The 12925-nt window shown below is 46.6% G+C and overlaps 1 protein-coding gene across 1 annotated transcript in view; it reads left to right on the top strand.

The window, feature by feature from the left end:
• Window positions 1–12925, top strand: part of LOC126188367 (atrial natriuretic peptide receptor 1-like) — a 362237-nt gene that overhangs the window by 162699 nt on the left and 186613 nt on the right. The window contains exon 11 of the mRNA XM_049929966.1: window positions 8159–8330. Coding sequence (XP_049785923.1) covers window positions 8159–8330 — 172 coding nt within the window. The remainder of the gene's footprint in view (window positions 1–8158; window positions 8331–12925) is intronic.

Below are 12925 nucleotides of genomic sequence, written 5' to 3'. Positions count from 1 at the left end.
CAGACTCAGTATGCTAAAATCAGAAAAAGCGTCATGAGCACTGAGGCAGTCAAGCAATGGGTTGAAGTTACTCGTTTCGTAGAACACCGTGTCCTGGTGCGTGAAGAGGTCCGTAACTGCCTGGTGTACATCCCCGTACGACAGGAGTCGTCGACACTTCAGTGCCTTCTCTAAGGGACCGAAGGCTTGAAAATCGCGTGGCGAGAGATCAGGAATACAGGACGGATGTTCTTGCGTCCGCAATGGATGAAGCTGGCCTCCCAGGTCGACCAGCGCCTGGTGTCGAACCGACACCAGCACGGAACTTGGCACGTCATTCTACAACGGTAGTTTTTGGCAGGAATGCTGCACCATACACATTCTTCATTCTCCGATGGATGTCTCCGGTGCTGGTCTTCCGGCAGCCAAGAAAAGAATAACGGCACGTTGACCCCATTTGGAGCATTTGGCAATTACGTTGCCATAGTTCACGTTTCCGCATTTACTGCACGTACGTCGCCACACTGTTCCCTTCCCTACACGTCGGTGCTTATATACCCGCACCGGTGTCGCGATACGTGACATAATCGCTCCTCGTACAGGGTCTTTCTAAAATGAATGTTGAAAATTAAAGGGCCACAACAAGTTACTTTCACTTATAAAACCACATCGGCATCCCTTAGCGTTCGGCGCTAGGCATCCAACTCGCAATCAGAGTCAAAATAGTAGCACGTATTCCGGGTAGGACAACACCACGGCTTTTTTCCGGAATGTGTGTTAAGTCCCATAGTGCTCAGAGCCATTTTCCGGAATGTGCCGGAATTCAAACGTGTTGCGTTTGTGAATGCAGAGGCCTGTTTGATACCATGTCGCACAGAGGGCGGCAACTGTGCATACTGCAGAGTCTGGTTCGCCCTGCGTCAGTGTGTCAACAAACGGGGACACTCTCATGTTTGGTATTGTGCGGAGCGCACACGAAATGGAACGCTTTTCGTAGGCGGAAAGGGCATTGGACTGAAATGGTCTCGCTGCTCAACAGTTGTACGTTCAGTAGTTTCCAATCGTCAAGTGCCAGATCCACGTACGTTCATCGCCATCCACGCGTCACTAAGAGTGTTAATTGTTTTCTGACTTGGCGTCGTAATGGTGCGTGTGCATTTAAGACTTACATCGAAACCCTTGTGACACGGACGCAAGGCCCGTCTGATGTGGTCATCAGCGCACAGTGCATACCTCAGACTTTGAGGAGGAGATGTTAGCACTGCTGCAAAACACGCCCACAACTGAGTGTTGCTTGAGATGTGGGTGTAAGCTATTCCACTGTCTGGTGTGTGTGTAACGAAGACGATTTGTACCCTTACCGCCTTCGACGTTCACGCCCGTAACCCACAATATTTTCCGCTTCACAATGACTTCTGCCAGAGGTATTTTCAGAAGTGTGCCACTCATCCAGAATTCCTAGGCTTTGTGTTTTTAACGGATGAGGCATCATTTACAAGGGAAGCAGCGTTCAACAGCCAAAATCATCACGTGCGGGCTCAGCGAAATCTGCATGCCACCTCTGTTCATGGCTATTGAGGGTGCTTCGCTGGCAAAGTTTTGGGCTGGTTCGGTAGGCGATAATCTGATTGTTTGAAACATGCCCCCCTGACACTTGAATGCAGATATTTAATCTTCTTAAGCGAAACACTGACAGAATGTCCTACTCAGTGTTAAACAGGACGTGTCATACCAACAACATGATGCATCTGGGTACTTCGCTCGTCCGGTGCAAAATCACTTGGATGAGACCTTTGGTGAGAACTGGATAGGATTGGGTGGACCGGTGGCATGGCCAGCACGTTTCCCCAATTTGGCACCCTTGACGTTTTTCATCTGGAGTCACATGAAATCTGTTGTTTGCGAGACATCTATCTGTACGGATGGGGAGACCTAATAGCATGAATTATGGCCACTTGTGATGCAATCCTCACTTTTCCAGAAGTATCTGAAATTGTGTGACAGTCACTCAGGCCTCGCTGCAAGGCGGTACTTTCAAGCTGGTGGGTGTAATTTCGAGCAGTTCTTGTGACTGCTTGAATATATAGATCATGAAATGTCAACCCCACCTATTCTTTACCTTTACGTCACTAAGAAATTGAGAACGTTATCCTGAGGACCTGCTACCATGCCCACTCGGATGGAGGGTTGTATGCCTAACTTCCCAGCTGCACGCGACTCAGTTCAGAGACGCCCATCGCCGAATGCTGAGGAGTGTGGACATGGCTTGCTATGTGAAAGTTGCTTATTACGATCCACTCTGTCAGCCCTCTCAATTTTGGGGTTTCGTACCTCAGTCAGTAGAAACATTAACCTTGTAAAATCACTTCGTTGTCCGTCTGTCCGTCTGTCTGTCCGACTGTTAAGACCCACATCTATTTATTTAGGAAAGGGTACATGGATCAAGCTGAAATTTAGGTCACGTTCTGAGGTCATCTTCCCCTTTATAGTGTGGAACATTTAAGCTTCTAAGTCAATGAAGACCAAAGATACGACCATTTATGCCACATATTCGATCCTGGCAAACTCACTCATCTCAATCTAATGCGCACTTCTCATTGACCTAGAGTAATGAAATTCGACAAGAACCAAGGCTTAACAGTACAAATAAAGAAAAAAGCGAATATTGGTGATCTGTAATTGTTGTTCTCTAGAGACTGGTTCTTTACAGATTGCTTTGATGCAGACGTCGATGCTACTCTATCCTGGGCAAGCAATCTTCGAGTAATTACTGCAACCTATATCTTTCTGAATCTGCTTACTATATTCATCTCTTAGTTTCCCTCGACGAATTTTACCCCTCACGCTTCCCTACAGTACTAAATTGGTGATCCCTTGATGCCTGAGAACGTGTCCTACCAACCGATCCTGTCCGCCGCTCGTGGTCTCGCGGTAGCGTTCTCGCTTCCCGAGCATGGGGTCCCGGGTTCGGTTCCCGGCGGGGTCAGGGATTTTCCCCTGCCTCGAGATGACTGGGTGTTTGTGTTGTCCTCATCATTTCATCATCATCCAGGACAGTGGCGAAATTGGACTGAGCAAAGATTGGGTAATTGTACGGGCGCTGATAACCACGCAGTTGAGCGCCACACAAACCAAAAATCATCATCATCATCACCAACCGATCCCTTCTTCTAGTCAAGTTGTGCCACAGATTCCTCTTCTTCCCAATTCTGTTCAGTACCCCCTCATTAGTTACGTGATCTACCCATCTAATCTTCGCCGGCCGCGGTGGCCATGCGGTTCTAGCCACCCCAGTCCGGAGCCGCGCTGCTGCTATGGTCGCAGGTTCGAATCCTGCCTCGGGCATGGGTGTGTGATGTCCTTAGGTTAGTTAGGTTTAAGTAGTTCTAAGTTCTAGGGGACTGATGACCACAGCAGTTGAGTCCCATAGTGCTCAGAGCCATTTTAACCATCCAATCTTCAGCATTCCTCTGTAGCATCACGTTTAGAAAGCTTCTGTTCTCTTCTTGTCAAAACTATTTATCGTCAATGTTTCACTTCCACATATGGCTACACTCTGCACAAATACTTTCAGAGAGGACTTCCTGATACTTAAACCTATACTCGATGTTATTAAACTTCTCTTTTTCAGAAACGCCTTCCTAACCATAACCAGCGTGCATTTTGCATCTCCGCTGCTTTGACCATCATCAGTTATTTTACTTCCCAAATAGCAAAACTCATCTACTACTTTAAGTGTCTGGTTTCTTAATCTAATTCCTTCAGCGTCGCCTGATTTAAATCTAGTACATTCCGTTATCCTAGTTTTTCTTTGGTTGATTTTCATCTTATATCCTCCTTTCAAGACACTGTCCATTCCGTCCACCTGCTCTTCCAGATCCTTTGCTGTCTCAGCCATAATTACAGTGTCTTCGGCAAACCTCAAAGATTTTCTCTCATCTCCACGGGTTTTAATTTCTACTCCAAATCTTTGTTATGTTTCCTTACTGCTTGCTCAATATACAGATTGAACAACATCGTATATAGGCTACAACGCTATTTCACTCTCTTATCAATCACTGGTTCCCTTTCGATCCCCTCGAGTCTTACAACTGCTCAAAAATGGTTCAAATGGCTCCAAGCACTATGCGACTTAACATCTGAGGTCATCAGTCCCCTAGACTTAGAACTACTTAAACCTAACTAACGTAAGGACATCACACATATGTATGACCGAGGCAGGATTCGAACCTGCGACGGTAGCAGCAACTCGGTTCCGGACTTGAGCGCCTAGAAACCCTCGGCCACAGAGGCCGGCTCTTATAACTGCCATCTGATTTCTATACAAATTGTAAACAGCCTTTCGCTCTCTGTATTTTACCCCCGCCGCCTTCAGAATCTGGAAGAGAGTATTCCAGTGAATATTCTCAAAAGCTTTCTCTGAGTCAACAAATTGTAGAACGTAGGTTTGTCTTTCCTGAACCTATCTATTGAGATAAGCAGTCTGTAATGATTGTTGTTGTGGTGTTCAGTCCAGAGACTGGTTTGATGCTGCCCTCCACGCTACACTATACTGCGCAAGCTACTTCTTCTCCAACTAATTACTGCAACCTACATCCTTCTGAATATGATTAGTGTATTCATCTCTTGATCTCCCTCCACGCTGCCCTCCAATACTAAATTGGTGATCCCTTGATGCCTCAGAACATGTCTTACCAACCGATCCCTTCTTCTATTCAAGTTGTGCCACAAAAACCCCTTCTCCCCATTTCTATTCAGTACCTCCTCGTGAGCCTTTCTTCACGGGAACGGGTACGGAGATCAAACTGAAATTTATGTCAAATACTAAGGTCCATCGTCTCTTCGCGGTGTAAAAAAAAAAAATTCTAAGTTAATGCAATCAAGAGATATGGCCACATCTTTCATGCATTTTGACACATACAAACTGACCTATATATGTACATCTACGCGTACGCTGTGTGATCAAAATTATTCGGACACCTCCAAAAACATGTTCTTCATATTAAGTGCATTTTTCTGCCACCTACTGTGAGGTACTCCGTATCAGCGACCTCAGTAGTTATTAGAAATAGTGAAAGAGCAGAATAGAGCGCTCCGCGGAACTCACGGAATTCGAACGTGGTCAGGTTATTGGGTGTCACTTCCGTCATAAGTATGTACTCGAGTTTTCCACACTCCTAAACATCCCTAGAACCACTGTTTCCGATGTGATAATGAAGTGGAAACGTGAAGGGACACGTACAGCACAAAAGCGTACAGGCCAAGCTCGTCTGTTGACTGACAGAGACCGCCGACAGTTGAAGAGGGTCGTAATGTGTAATAGCTAGATATCTATCCAGACCATCACATAGTAATTTCAAACTGCATTAGGATCCACTGCAAGTACTATGACAGTTAGGCGGGAGATCAGAAAGCCAAGATTTCATGGTCGAGAGGCTGTTCATAAGCCACACATAAATGCCAAGCTACGCCTCGCTTGGTGTAAGGATCGTAAATATTGGACGATTGAACCGTGTAAAAACGTTGTGTGGACTGACGAATCACAGTAGACAATGTGGCGATCCGATGGCAGGGTGTGGGTATGGCGAATTCCCGGTGAACGTCATCTGCCAGCGTATGTAGTGCCAACAGTAAAATAAGGAGGCGGTGGTGTTATGGTGTGCTCGTGTTTTTCATGGAGTGAGATCGTACCCCTTGTTGTTTTGCGCGGCACTATCACAGCAGAGGTATACACTGACGTTTTAAGCACTTTCTTTCTTCCCACTGTTGAAGAGCAATTCGGGGATGACGATTGCATCTTTCAGCACGATCGAGCACCTGTTCATAATGCACGGCCTGTGGCATAGTGGTTACACGACAATAACACCCCTGTAATGATCTGGCCTGCACAGAGTCCTGACCTGAATCCTATAAAACACGTTTGGATGTTTTGGAACGCCGACCTCGTGCTAGACCTCACCGACTGACATCGATCTCTCTCCTCAGTGCAGCAGTCGATGAATAATTGGTTGCCATTCCCCAAGAAACCTTCCAGCAATTGATTGAACGAATGCCTGTGAGAGCTGAAGCTGTCACCAAAGCTGAGGGTGTACCAACACCATATTGCATTGAAGCATTACCGATCGAGGGCGCCACAAGCTTGTAAGTCATTTTAACCCAGGATCCCGAATACTTTTGATCACATAGTGTACGTGGGGCCATGTGGTTTAGCAGTGAAGTACATGCATGGACACGAGATGTCTCGGGATCGAATGTCGGCCGGATCACAGGGTTTCGGTATTTATTTTAACCTAGACTTCACCTCTCAACGATAACGGTACAAGAAGTCGCCAGGAGCAATACGTGGCTCAGATTCCACCTCGAACATTAGGTTCACTTTCGCCAGTCGGATAACTGGGTTGGCTAGGGACACACGCAAGTCGCCGAAGTGGCGTCCATAGAAAGAGTGGCACACGGCCATTGAGCCACAGGATTCTAATACAAGTATCATCATCTATACACATAATTAATTTGTACGGAACCCACATAGCGCTATTCTTAGTCGCATTTGTCATGCATTTTCTTACCCTCATTTTAGAAACACTCTGTATAACTCTCATTGTCGGCACTGTACGGCATAAATATAAAGTTAATATTATTATTTCTCTTTGAAGTGCAGATACTGACCGTGTTGCATGCCACTAGAACGAAATTCCACAGACTCAGTCACAAAACTGATCTACATTTACATCTACATGGATACTCTGCAAATCACATTTAAATGTCTGGCATAGGGTTCATCGAACCACCTTCACAATACTCAATTTTTCCAGTCTCGTATAGCGACCGGGAAGAACGAATACCTATATCTTTCCGTACGAGCTCTTATTTCCCTTATTTCATCATGGTGATCGTTTTTCCCTATGTAGGTAGGCGTGAACAAAATATTTTCGCGTTCGGAAGAGAAAGTTAGTAGTGATTGGAATTTCGAGAGAAGATTCCTCCCGCAACGAAAAACGCCTTCGATTTACTGTTGTACATCCCACATCCTGTATCATTTCATTGACGCTCTCTCACCTATTTGGCGATAATACAAAACGTACTGCCCTTCTTTGAACTTTTTCGATGTACTCCGTCAATTCTATCTGGTAAGGATCCCAGCACGAGCATCAGTATACTAAAAGTGAACGGACGAGCGTAGTGTAGGCAGTCTCCTTAGCAGATCTGTTACACTTCGTAAGTGTCCTGCCAATAAAACATTCTCTATGTGTTCCTTACAGTTTAAGTTGTTCTTAATTGTAATTCCTAGGTATTTAGTTGAATATACGCCCTTTAGAGTTGACTGATTTATCGTGTAACCGAAGTTTAACGGATTCCTTTTAACACTCATGTGAATGACCTCATACTTTTCGTTATGTAGGGTCAACTGCCAGTTTTCGCACCATACATATATATTTTCTAAATCGTTTTCCAATTCGTTTTGATATTCTGATGACTTTATTAGTCGATAAACAACAGGGTCATGTGCAAACAACTCAAGATGGTTCCTCAGATTGTCTCCCAAATACTTTATACAGATAAGGAACAGCAAAGGGCCTACAACACTACCTTGGGGAACGCCAGAAAACACTACTGTTGTACTCGATGACTTTCCGTCAGTTACTAAGTACCGTGATCTCTCTGAGAGGAAATCACACATCCTGTCACATAACTGAGACGATATTACATAGGCACGCAATTTCATTACAAGCCACTTGTGTGGTATATTGCCAAAAGCCTTCCGGAAGTCTAGAAATACGGAATCAATTTGAAATCGCTTGTCGACATCACTCAACACTTCGTGCGAATAAAGAGTTAGTTGTGTTTCAGAAGAACGAATTTTTCTAAATCCGTGTTGACTGTGTCAGTAGATTGGTTTCTTAGAGGTTTTTGGATCTGAGCACTATGGGACATAACATCCGAGGTCATCAGTCCCTAAGCTAAGGACATCACACACATCCATGCCTGAGGCAGGATTCGAACCTGCGACCGTAGCAGTCGCGCGGTTCCGGACTGAAGCGCCTAGAACCGCTCGGCCACCACGACCGGCTCTTCAAGGTTATTCATAATGTTCAAACACAATATATCTATGCCTTACGCAGCTGTCGTGTCGAAGCGATTTGTTCCGTTGCTCACTGTAGCTGCTCACCTTTGGTTTCAGGGCATGAGCTACCTGCACGCGAGCGACATCCGCTCGCACGGCAACCTCAAGTCGTCCAACTGTGTCGTGGACAGCCGCTTCGTGCTCAAGATCACCGACTTCGGCCTGCACTGCCTGCGCGGAGGCGTCAGCGACGAGTCGGACGACCAGGACTCGTACGCCTACTGGAGGCGTGAGTACAGCAATACAGGCACCTGTCTGTTACGGCCGGCACCGGCTCTCGCGTAGAGCTGTTAATTTCTTATTGCCGTAGCGCAGTTTTATTGCAGATTTCATGCTGTAACAGCACCTCTTCTTCCACGTAGAGGGAATTGCATATTCGCCGGACGAGATACTCAGAGCAAGAGAACTTTTTCTGAGAAAGTTCTCAATTTAATATGAATAACAAATTGGAAGCATAATCTCTGACGAGGGATTTGTTCCCAACTACCTGCCCTCCTTCTCGAGAAGTACACTACTGGACATTAAAATTCCTACACCAAGACCAAATGCAGATGATAAACGGGTATTCATTGGACAAATATATTATACTATTGTAAGGTGTCAGGCAAATCCAACACCTTCCATGAAAACCCTGACATGATAAGCAAATCCAGTAGTATGTCACACAGCTCCGAATAAATCTTGACATTAAATTAACCAAAGTAATACAAGTAACGAGTGAGCAAATGGAATACCACAGACTATCACAAGAATGCCTAAATGCGTGTCATACCTTCCCACCGTGAGACAGACGCAGTTCCGAGGGGAGAAACGAGAACAGGAGCCGAGAGCAGAACCGTGTTAAGCTGCAAGGCCCTACGATAAGGGACGGACACCCACGTCGCCAGATAACCGCTAGGACCATCCCCCAGCCCATGTTAAAAGCTAGAGCCCTCCAGAAGAACACTATAGATCTTACGATAACACAAAAGGGCCACACCAGCCGCAAGTTTTAGCGTGAGACTTTTTCGCGTCTCTGTTACGTTGCAGACTTTAAAAACATTGCCCCACCACGAAAAGTATATCGTTTCTCATTGGATAGACAGAATTTTTGTAGGCGCAGCTCAAGGTTAACATTGAGACCCTGATTGGTCAGATGAAAACACAGCCAGATAGTTTTTTTTAAACCAAATTCGGTAAATTCTAGTAAGGACAAGTTAGAAGGGAGTTGCTTCCAAGATAGCGAGATGCGTGAAGCTTCGCCGGCCACCGCCCCCTCACGAACACCGACAAGGTAATGAATGCATGCGATGCCGCATTTTTGAGCGCATAAGGCTTCACTCAGAACTGCAGAAGTCTCATCTGTTACATCCCCTTTTTACGTAATACTAGTGTCGATCGTCAATTGAAGCTCATGGTATTCACATTTGCTATGTAAGTTAAAATCTGAAACGCGATGATTATTCTGTTATATAATTATTGAGAAGCCACATAAGCCACTGTAATTTTCGACAAGTTAGATAAGTAATTAACGATAATTGAGGGTCACTATAGACCATTTTGATAGTTTTCTCTTTTGTGAAACTTAATTTAAACCTACACTCCTGGAAATTGAAATAAGAACACCGTGAATTCATTGTCCCAGGAAGGGGAAACTTTATTGACACATTCCTGGGGTCAGATACATCACATGATCACACTGACAGAACCACAGGCACATAGACACAGGCAACAGAGCATGCACAATGTCGGCACTAGTACAGTGTATATCCACCTTTCGCAGCAATGCAGGCTGCTATTCTCCCATGGAGACGATCGTAGAGATGCTGGATGTAGTCCTGTGGAACGGCTTGCCATGCCATTTCCACCTGGCGCCTCAGTTGGACCAGCGTTCGTGCTGGACGTGCAGACCGCGTGAGACGACGCTTCATCCAGTCCCAAACATGCTCAATGGGGGACAGATCCGGAGATCTTGCTGGCCAGGGTAGTTGACTTACACCTTCTAGAGCACGTTGGGTGGCACGGGATACATGCGGACGTGCATTGTCCTGTTGGAACAGCAAGTTCCCTTGCCGGTCTAGGAATGGTAGAACGATGGGTTCGATGACGGTTTGGATGTACCGTGCACTATTCAGTGTCCCCTCGACGTTCACCAGTGGTGTACGGCCAGTGTAGGAGATCGCTCCCCACACCATGATGCCGGGTGTTGGCCCTGTGTGCCTCGGTCGTATGCAGTCCTGATTGTGGTGCTCACCTGCACGGCGCCAAACACGCATACGACCATCATTGGCACCAAGGCAGAAGCGACTCTCATCGCTGAAGACGACACGTCTCCATTCGTCCCTCCATTCACGCCTGTCACGACACCACTGGAGGCGGGCTGCACGATGTTGGGGCGTGAGTGGAAGACGGCCTAACGGTGTGCGGGACCGTAGCCCAGCTTCATGGAGACGGTTGCGAATGGTCCTCGCTGATACCCCAGGAGCAACAGTGTCCCTAATTTGCTGGGAAGTGGCGGTGCGGTCCCCTACGGCACTGCGTAGGATCCTACGGTCTTGGCGTGCATCCGTGCGTCGCTGCGGTCCGGTCCCAGGTCGACGGGCACGTGCACCTTCCGCCGACCACTGGCGACAACATCGATGTATTGTGGAGACCTCACGCCCCACGTGTTGAGCAATTCGGCGGTACGTCCACCCGGCCTCCCGCATGCCCACTATACGCCCTCGCTCAAAGTCCGTCAACTGCACATACGGTTCACGTCGACGCTGTCGCGGCATGCTACCGGTGTTAAAGACTGCGATGGAGCTCCGTATGCCACGGCAAACTGGCTGACACTGACGGCGGCGGTGCACAAATGCTGCGCAGCTAGCGCCATTCGACGGCCAACACCGCGGTTCCTGGTGTGTCCGCTGTGCCGTGCGTGTGATCATTGCTTGTACAGCCCTCTCGCAGTGTCCGGAGCAAGTATGGTGGGTCTGACACACCGGTGTCAATGTGTTCTTTTTTCCATTTCCAGGAGTGTAGATTATAGATGTGATATGGCATAGGTCATCCTTCGATCCATTGTAGAACTTGGAAACCCATTCAGGGAATATTCGTTCACATTTTTGTTGAACGCAGTTGGTTTTTATCATCCTGTATTAAAACATTTCCTTCTATCAATAGTGCAATTTATAAACAATGTTTTGTGAGTAGAATAAAATTTCCAATGGTAAACTTAACTGCTTTTTCGACGTTATTTTACCAGATAACTAAAAATAGGAAAGCCTTGAACACCTTCCACTAAATTTAGTTAGTAATAAGATTCTTTTACAGGGAGTGCAGTGGAGCTGACGCTGAAATCATTAAGTATTTGGTTATATCACCGCTAGTCTCACTGAACTCTTCTGAACTCTACATGTCATGTGTGGTCTGGCGTCTCCTTACCAGCAACAGGTCCCAGATTCAAAGTAGTCAGTTACCTAAAAAACACGCTCAGAGCGTCGTTGCGCAAAAGTGGTAGGTAGACACGACTTAGAACAAACAGAAACCACGCAGAATTTTAGACTATTACTTACGTGTGATTACATTTTCACGCAATTTGGGTACATAGATCCTGAGAAATCAGTACCCAGAACAACAACCTTTGGCCATAATAACGGCCTTGATACGCCTGGGCACTGAGTCAAACAGAGCTTGGATGGCGTGTACAGGTACAGCTGCCCATGCAGCTTCAACACGATACCACAGTTCATCAAGAGTAGTGACTGGCGTATTGTGACGAGTCAGTTGCTCGGCCATCATTGACCACACGTTTTCAATTAGTGAGAGGTCTGGAGAATGTGCTGGCCAGCGTATCAGTCGAACATTATCTGTTTCCATAAAGGCTCGTACAGGACCTGCAACATGTGGTCGTGCATTATCCTGTTGAAATGTAAGGTTTCGCCATTCGTGCACCCAGGTTCGTCGTTGAGTACACCATCGGAGGCGCTCCTGTCTGTGATGCAGCGTCAAGGGTAACCGCAGCCATGGTCTCCGAGCTGATAGTCCATGCTGCTGCAAACGTCGTTGAACTATTCGTGCAAATAGTTGTTGTCTTGTAAACGTCCCCATCTGTTGACTCAGGGATCGAGACGTGGCTGCACGATCCGTTAGAGCCCTGCGGATGAGACGCCTGTCATCTCGACTGCTAGTGATACGAGACCGTTGGGATCCAGCACGGCGTTCCATATTACTCTACCAAAAACCACCGATTCCATATTCTGCTAACAGTCACTGGATCTCGACCAACGGGAGCAGTAATGTCGCGATACGATAAACCGCAATCGCCATAGGCTACAAACCGACCTTTATCGAAGTCGGAAACGTGATGGTACGCATTTCTCCTCCTTACACGAGGCATCACAACAAAGTTTTACCAGGCAACGCCGGTCCACTGCTGTTTGTGTATGAGAAAGAGGTTGAAAAATTTTCTCATGTCAGCACGTTGTAGGTGTCGCCAACGGCGCCAGTCTTGTGTGAATGTTCTGAAAAGCTTATCATTTGCATATCACAGCATCTTCTTCCTGTCGGTTAAATTTCGCATCTGTGGCACGTCATCTTCGTGGTGTAGCAATTTTAATGGCCACTTGTGTGAATGAAGATGGTACCCGTTCTTTCGGACGTCTCCGAAAAAACGGATACCGTACTCTTACGGGAGTCGGTAAAATTGTCTGCCGCAAGTAATGAGTGTAATGGGCATGGGCACTACGGATGTAGTGTCTGGACATTAAGTTTGGAATGTGAGTCTCCCGGGTAGCGTGCAAGGGATAAGTCCCTGTAGTCGCACTATTCTCTGTGCAATTGGTGGCTCAGATGGATAGAGCG

Source organism: Schistocerca cancellata, chromosome 5 (assembly GCF_023864275.1).
Source record: "Schistocerca cancellata isolate TAMUIC-IGC-003103 chromosome 5, iqSchCanc2.1, whole genome shotgun sequence".
NCBI lineage: Eukaryota > Metazoa > Arthropoda > Insecta > Orthoptera > Acrididae > Schistocerca > Schistocerca cancellata.
The sequence above is the reverse complement of the archived record's forward strand: the minus strand, read 5'-3'. Positions and strand labels throughout refer to the sequence as shown.